The sequence below is a fragment of the Solanum verrucosum genome, unplaced genomic scaffold (genome assembly GCF_900185275.1).
Source record: "Solanum verrucosum unplaced genomic scaffold, falcon-dt-bn FXZP01000199.1, whole genome shotgun sequence".
Lineage (NCBI taxonomy): Eukaryota > Viridiplantae > Streptophyta > Magnoliopsida > Solanales > Solanaceae > Solanum > Solanum verrucosum.
In genome coordinates, this window is record NW_026020049.1 from 2391347 (window position 1) to 2399510 (window position 8164).

Below are 8164 nucleotides of genomic sequence, written 5' to 3' on the forward strand. Positions count from 1 at the left end.
AAAAAATTCTGCTTAGTGTAGTAAAGTATAGCAAATACTCACAATTTACAACCCTAGTCGTTGCCTAACCTTTGCCGTCGTCGTTGTTAGTTCTTTAGGTTTTTGACGTTGTCAATGTAAAGACTAAAGTAATACTAAAACCTAAAGAGTAAATGCAGAGATCAGAATTAATTAAGTAATGTTAATTGTGTAGGGTCGTTATAGTTATAGTCTAATATAGTGATTATATTAATATTTTTTGTTTGATATTTATGTATGACTAAAAATTAAAATAGTAAATTATTATATTCTTAATGGATTATCGGTTAACCCAATATAAAAAATCAATACCGAACCGATAACCCAATAATTTTTTTATAAAATCATTAAATAACCGTTAACCCAATAACAATAAACCAATATTTTTTTATTCGATTTATTGATCGGTTCGATTTTTGCACACCACAGGTTGTATAGATCTTTTTATCTCTTTTTGGGATATTATGCTACATTACAAGAACATAGTGTGACACGTCAAACAATTGGAAATTGAAGATAGGACTTTTAATATGATAGGGAATAGGAATAAAAGAAGTGATAGAGAGACAGCTGCATGGGAATGGTGGACCTATAGCTTGACTTAGAAGAAAACAACACATAAGGCAAATGCTAAATACACAGACAGCAGCCACTTCTTTTTAGTAAATCTTGAAGCAACAGTAATTCACACAAGATGCCTAATTTCCAATTTCCATGTGGTTTTTGGTGTCACCAGATTCAAATAACACTAAACCATATCCTTTTCTTCTTGTCTCTATTCATCTCCAGTCCTCGCACACCTAATTTTTTATCTCTAAATATGCCAGTTTCCAAGACCAACCCTTTTCAACAGCGGAGACATCCATTTCCTTCCATTTTGCCTGCTCTATAACCATTTCGTCCTAGTAGGTAGAAGCTTATCTATGTAATTCAGAACTGGAGTGCTAGTATTATACTAGGAGAACCCTCTATTCACTTGAAAATTACAGCCTTTACCAGATAGAATGGCAATGAAATGTTAACATAAAAGCCATAAAGTAGTGTGGATATAGCATATATATCACATGCTGCAAGAACTATCTAAACTTGGCATATATACCACATGCTGCAAGAACTACCTTAACTATCTTGAATGACAGATTTTTTTACTCTAGGAGAGCCCACAGCATCTAAATATGGTTTTTAAGCTACATAGGATTCCTCTTCCTCAACTCTGGACATCGTACAACAGAGAAGAAGCTTGACCTGAGAGTTGATTTAAAGTAATTATAAATTTTGAAGCATGGATCATTTCCCTTCTATTTTGAAACCAAAATAACAGTTGAAACCAAAGTCTTAAGCATAACTTAGCAAGCCTCGTTGGCCACGATTTGGAACAGGGGAACTCCAGTTTCATAGTTCAAATTGCTTACCAAGTTACAGTAAACAAAAACCATACACAAATAGAGGGAGAAACACTCAATAACTAAAGAGAAGTAGAAAAATCATTCACTTAAGGAAACAACAAGCAGTGTCACTTAAACATAACACTGTGCTCTCAACCATTTAAAGCATTAGAATGGCTGAAGTAAATGAGACTTACTGGTTAACTAGCTCTGACTACGACTCAGTAGACAGCCCTAAGTTATAAAAGCACTAGCAGTACACTAGAAATCATCTAGAATACCTCATCTAACAGGGCAATCACCCAAGCAACCACATTACAAACAAACAGTACAGTTTAAAGTAAATAGAGATGACACAACTCAAACCATTCCTTTGGGTACAAGACTAAAAAACACTACACTAGTGATACAATGTTACCTGAGGCATTCCTCCATCAGTAACAATCTTAGACATCAGGGGAGCAGGATAATTAGTCAGTTAGACCATACATGGACCAGTCCAAGCCTGTTCCCAGTATAGATCTCATTGCGCTCTTCGTCATAGAAAAGGGCAGTGATGTCTTCTAGGGCTTCTGCAACAGTGCTCCTAATTCTGGAATCTTGGACCCGCTTATTTGAGTTGTAACTTTTTTTACCAGGCACACTGCCACTAGCATTACAATCATCAGTGGCCTTGCCGCTGGTTGCTTTTATTTTAGCAAGGCATTTACCAGTCAGAATATTGCTGATATTAATAGATCCCGCTGCCAAACAACAATACTCAAACTCAGAAATCCATAAAATAAATATACAACAAAAAATAACCGAAGAGACAAACATCAAATCTGCAAATAATCCCACTAGTTCAGCCCTCAAGGTATTACTCCCTGGCTCTATGCATACTAAAATATGTTGAGGCAATCTGTAATACAGGACATGCGTGGCACATTAATCATATTTATCATGATATACAGCCAAATATAGAGTAGGTCTAAAAAATTGACCTCCTTTGTAAAAATGGCAAGTTTTTTGTTCTTCCAACAAATTTTAAAACAAATATTACTATAAGTTATTTCAAATAGTACATGCTTCCAACAGACATCTTTATTTTTTAACATTTCAGTCAATTATTTAGACTCTTGCATACCATACTAAACAAACAACAACAACAATAATGTGTCAATTCCAAGCTAGCGGAGTCGGCTATATGAATCCCTCACTAAACATGCCAATACATTTATTCCAGTATCTACCCAACATTTGAAGACGATGATGATAAAAACAACTTTAATTAAAACAAGACTAACGTAAAAAATAATGATGATGCTAACAAGTAAAAATAACAACAGCAGCAATAGTGTACTAATAATAATAATCATTCAAAGAGTTTACTCTTAAACAGCATGGAAGTCAACCCTCACTTAAAATGGATTTACATAAGTAGTGTTGTTTTCAATCATCAAGTAAGAATTGAGGAATTCTCAAAATCCAACATACCATTTCCTTCAGATAAGGGATCATCAGAATCAGCTTTGCAGTATGAAATAATTAGGTCCTGATCACTAGTTATGTAAATGTTGTTAGTATTGCAATCAGGATGCCATAAAAGGTGATCCTCAAATGAAGTAACAAGCTCCCCGCGGAAGTTCCAAACAGCAACTGTTCTGTTTCTGAATGTCAAGAACAACTGGTTCTCATACAGAAATATGAACGCTGAGGGGGTCATGAACTCAGTCCTGCTAACTTCCGTCAAGTCAGAGTTACGTACCTGCATCCAGTAGTTCATTAGATAAAATGATAAAGGAACACAATGAACTGTGGAACATAGAGCTACTCACATCCAGAATCTGAAGATTCTCATTCTCTTGCTTGACAAGAAGCTTTTCATTAAACTGTTCAATGAAATCAACCTTCTTATTTCGGTGAAGAAGATGGTTGAAAGATTTAAGAACAGTACCGTCCTCGATGGACAGAATCTTCAGAGGCACATGGCCACTAGCTTTGGTAAATATTAACAACATGATTCCCGGGCTGCTTAAAAGAACAAGGAAGAAATCATTAAAAAATTATAAGACAAGCTATCCAGGTCTTGTCAAGCCAATTCACAGCAAGGTTATGAAAAATATATTTGTATACCACAATCAATCAGAATTTTATTCAGTGGAATGAACCCACATTACTTAATCATCCATTCTTCACTTGGTCATAACCTTTCAAACGTGAGATCTTGAAAGATTTATGTTATTCCCACAACTAAATAGAATCTTAAAAAGCACTATCACACAAACAAACAAAAGCTATTAAACATCTGGGGAGACAGGAAAAAACCAACATACGGAGAATTAGAAGGGAGCAACACACAAAATTGAGGACATCATAAAAATGTTAAAAAAATTGGTAGCGACTCAAGCAAACATGAAATTATACACAAATAATACTCCCTCCGTTTTGACTTGTTTGCTTGGTTTTGGCTTGACACAGAGTTTAAGACAATAAAGAAGACTTAAATCTTGTGGTCCTAAACTAAAGATAGGTAGAATGCACCAAATGTTCTTTAATCTTGTGTTCTTAAATGTGCCATGTGGAAAGTTAGAAATAAAGATTTGCCAAAAAAAAATAGAGGAATTCTTTTTTACACGAATTTAAAGAAAAGTAAGACAAACAAATTGAAAAAAGGGAGTAGTTCTTTAGACCATTCACGAAAAAAAGTTAGTTTGAATACTAGCTAAAGCATTTATATGGTAAGCTTATCAGGGATCAAGTAATAATTGCAATAGCTTATTGACCGGGAATGACACCCGAAGAAGCAAGAATATAATGCAGACAAGTGTTTCCACACAATTACTCAAGCAACAAATCAAGCCATACATGCAAAAAGTAATGAGTTTACCTTATTTTAATCTCTTGAACATTTTTGTCCGAGATTGAATATAACATTGTGTAATTCTTCAGGTCAAACACCTTGTATATGCTGATGAAAGTGAAAAGAGTTCCGTAAGTACAAAAACAACTTCACATGAATAAAAAACACCGGATCTATTTTTTTGGGGTGGGCGAGTGGGATCTCTTTGGCACTAAAAGAGGGACTTTATAAAAGCACAATTACCTATCCTGGGCAGAGTAAGTAAGAACTTTCCCATTGACATCATCGAACTCCACAAAACCAGGCCATTTTAATGACTCTGACTCGAATAAAGCAAAGCCAGCATCTGGTTTACCCCTCCGAATATATCTAATTTTATCAAATATATCAGATTAGAACATGATAAAAGAGCATACGTAAGAGAGAAACCAAGATGTAGTAGCTATCACATACTCAATTCTTGTAGTTCTGCATTTCAAGGAACTGAAATTATCTGATGCATAGACGGAAACAGTGATGAGCGAGTCATTGTTTTTATTGTAAAACAAACTTCGTATAACTTCATCTGGACTGATGTTCAGAAAGCATATTCTCTCATTTGTCTCTGCATTATTTGTAACAATATGGATCAATTTACTTGAAGTCACTGCACATGCACAGAGGTGATAGATAGATAGATAGATAGATAGATAGGGGAGAGGATACACATATACAGGAAAAATTATCAACAATTTGCTTTACCTCGACTAAATGCTGCACAGACGCCAGATTGTGCAAGGGCAAAGACAATATCACGTGCAGCAACTATCTCAATTATCTTTGATCTTTTCTTAAGAAAAGGAAGCACCATGGCACAATGTCCCTTAGGGTCATGGGTGTCATATTCCTCCTAAGATCATAAGTAAATGAAATGAAAGTGTCAGCAGAACTAAATTAACAAGAAAGGATATGTAACAAAAATAGAATTTTCAACTAACTGGAAATTATTTTTTGATGGAATACTGAATTGCATCAAGAAAACAACAATTAGTATGTGGTAAATCATTTCAAGAAAATACATATACTTAAAAACAAGGAAATTCTTCCTTCTCAAAAACCAACCCTCAAAGGCCACAATCTGTAAACCCTGTTCTTTTTTCTTAGCTTTATAGTCCACGCTCATTTCTAGAATCACAAACGACAGAATTTCCAATGAACTTAACCAACTCAGAAATGGAGATACTTAATTCCCAGAATCTAAAAGGTAGAATTAAAAAAGTAAATCTATATATTAGTCGGACATTAATGATGGAATAAATCACAGACAACATAAAAAGATATGTTATCTGAACAATGAACTTTTAACATGCAATCAGCAAAATACTTCTCATCATACAGCATGAATTCCATTACAAACGTGCAGAAGACATCTATTACTTAGATATAAGCTATCAGCTCTCTCGTATTACCTGCTCTAAAATGCATCACTTAAGGCAAAACAATAATAATTCTGTTTCTCGGTTACCTTTCTCAAAAAAAAAAACACTCTGTTTCATGCTATTACTTGGCATTTCAAACTGGATGTTCATTAGTTCAATTAAAATGTTGCACAAATTTCAAGTCAAACAACTTAGCTATCAGCTTTCTTTTCTTTTTTTTCTTGCATCAAAGAGAGTTGACTCAAACACCTATATGATGCCAAAAAAAAAAGAAAAAGTACAGAGAATACACTGTAGTAAATCAACTCAGCAACTCATGTCATGTTTGCTCAACAAAGATAAAAGAATGAGCTGGTTAAATTCCTTCACCCAGGTTAAGGATCTATTCTAGCCAGCTTCCTGCTACTGTTCGACATGAATAGATAGGAACTGGGAGAGATTCTGTTAAACTTTCAGATGACAGAGATATCACTGTTCAGAGCAATTTATCCAGGAAAAAGAAGAAAGTTCAAAGTAAAACTTCTTAGCATTAAAAGTAAAAGACAAAAAAACTAAAAAAAAAGTTAATTAGAACTGTCTGAACACAGAAGAAATAATTTCAACTGTTCTGGCAACCTAATAAGAAATTGCAATTCTTACTCAATGCCCAAGACTATTTTCAGTATAAATCTTAGGATAACCATTTCTAAAACTGAATTTAGTTTTAGACCAAATTTCAATATTGTAAAGGGATAGAACCTCTTATATACAACTACAATGCATAAGAAATAACTGAACAACCCATTCACCGTATAGAACTAATTATCAAACCCACTACATTAGGTGAAGTGCACTCAACTTCTGTTTGAACTATAACTCTGTCCCAGCATAAACACCAACAAGCATTCTCCTAGACCTCCTTAAGACTGCTAAGATCTGCGACAATTCAACCACATATATCTCCAGCTTCTTACCTATAACGTAACACCCAAATAGAACACAAATTCATCCTCCATGCGGTTTTCCCCTTATAAATCCAAATAAGGTGTTTTCCCTGTTTTGGCAAAACAGGTAAACAACTTTTAGCTCTTCTTCTATATCCAACCCTTATAAGCGACAAGATTGTCGATAAACATTCACTTCATCATTCACAGCCTCACATCAATTCTCCAATATATTTAGAAGTCCATTTGGCAAAATCCTCCATTCATCACATAAAATCACTCGAGTGGAGACACGGAGTTAATTTACCTATATGGTCCCCAAACAAGAAAAAAAAGAACTGCACTGTAAACCTATCTATGCACCTCTTAGTATCCCCAAACCTCTCAACCACCATAAACCCAATTTATGTTCCACTTCATTCAACAGGGACTACGAAATCTCAAGATATACAAAACTTAAGGAACGAATTAATTCAAAACCAAGAATTGAGAAAAGATCCATTCATACCTGCAATCGAATATTTCGAAAGCGCTCCTGAGCATCGCTCATACTGAAAGAACGGTCACGCTTTGAACAAATCTCCCTCCTCTGTAGCTTCTTGACGCTATTCACAAATCCATCAATCCCTCCACGAGAACGCTTCTTAGCCACCACCCTCCTACCACAACACGGACGAGGACTAGCAGATATTCTCCGCCCATCCATCTCAAAATCAAACACAACACTACAGAACAAATTCTACAAATCTTAACCCTAATGCAACTAATTGCACATCATATACACAACATAACAGCTTCAATACACACTTTCTATAGGGTTCTAATGGAAGATGTGGCTTTCAATTAAAACCCTAAATCTCAATGACCCAGATGGAAAATTTAGGGCTTTTCCAACCCCCCGCAAACAGGCCTACTCAAGAATAGTTTTTCGTATAGTTTCTTGAATAAAACCGCAACAAAAACAAAGTATAATCTTCACTGGTATTACAAAAAGCAGTGTTCGGATTTGGCAGGGGGGAGGGGATAGGCCAAGAGGGGCCGGAGATGAAAGAGAGAGAAAGCAATGTGTCGGATTTCAAAAATACACCTTCAAAGGGCTTTTGACGGTGCATTCATTTTTCTCTCAATCATGAGCTTCACTGTCATTGTACTCTCTTAAATAGTGTTTGGACCAAATTTAGGTGAATCCAAATTATTACTCCAAATTGAAAATATGTGCTACTCCCAAGTTAATCTAGCAACTTTTTTGAATTCAAATTACTTAGATAGGTAAGAGTTTTAGAATGGATCTACGACAATTAGAGTCTTCAGGGATATGACAACTCGTGTTATACAATCATTTCAGACTTCGTTTCTATCATGAATTAACTGTTAGATCATTAACACTTAATCTTAGTATGAAAAATATAATAGAAAAGGAATAATGTGATTTCAAATAACCTAAATTAGTGAAAAAGTTACTTTGTTTACATCGGAAAACCTAATAAATTGAAAATTTTCTATTGATTCGGTTATTTCAAGTCAAGTGGAGTTCTAGAGTGGATCTACGGTAAAGAGGTTTCTTGATGTGTGGCAGCT

General features: G+C 34.9%; 1 protein-coding gene across 1 annotated transcript; it reads right to left on the bottom strand.

Moving 5' to 3' along the window:
• Positions 1-1495: 1495 nt before the first annotated feature.
• LOC125823068 (uncharacterized) lies at positions 1496-7685 on the bottom strand. Its single transcript, XM_049502484.1, has 8 exons — positions 7095-7685; positions 4987-5134; positions 4699-4849; positions 4489-4614; positions 4273-4353; positions 3221-3413; positions 2880-3150; positions 1496-2146 (listed from the first exon to the last, which is right to left on the bottom strand). Exons 1-8 carry the CDS (start codon positions 7290-7292, stop codon positions 1878-1880), a joined length of 1437 nt encoding a protein of 478 aa, XP_049358441.1. The 5' UTR covers positions 7293-7685; the 3' UTR covers positions 1496-1877.
• Between the last annotated feature and the right edge of the window lie 479 nt (positions 7686-8164).

Coding starts and splice junctions, on each gene's coding strand:
- LOC125823068 (XM_049502484.1), bottom strand. CDS start 7,292: ATGGATGGGCGGAGAATATCTGCTAGTCCTCGTCCGTGTTGTGGTAGG. Junction 4,615..4,698: donor TGCAGAACTACAAGAATTGA/GTATGTGATAGC, acceptor TGATAAAATTAG/ATATATTCGGAGGGGTAAAC. Junction 3,414..4,272: donor GTTCAAGAGATTAAAATAAG/GTAAACTCATTA, acceptor TCTTTTAAGCAG/CCCGGGAATCATGTTGTTAA.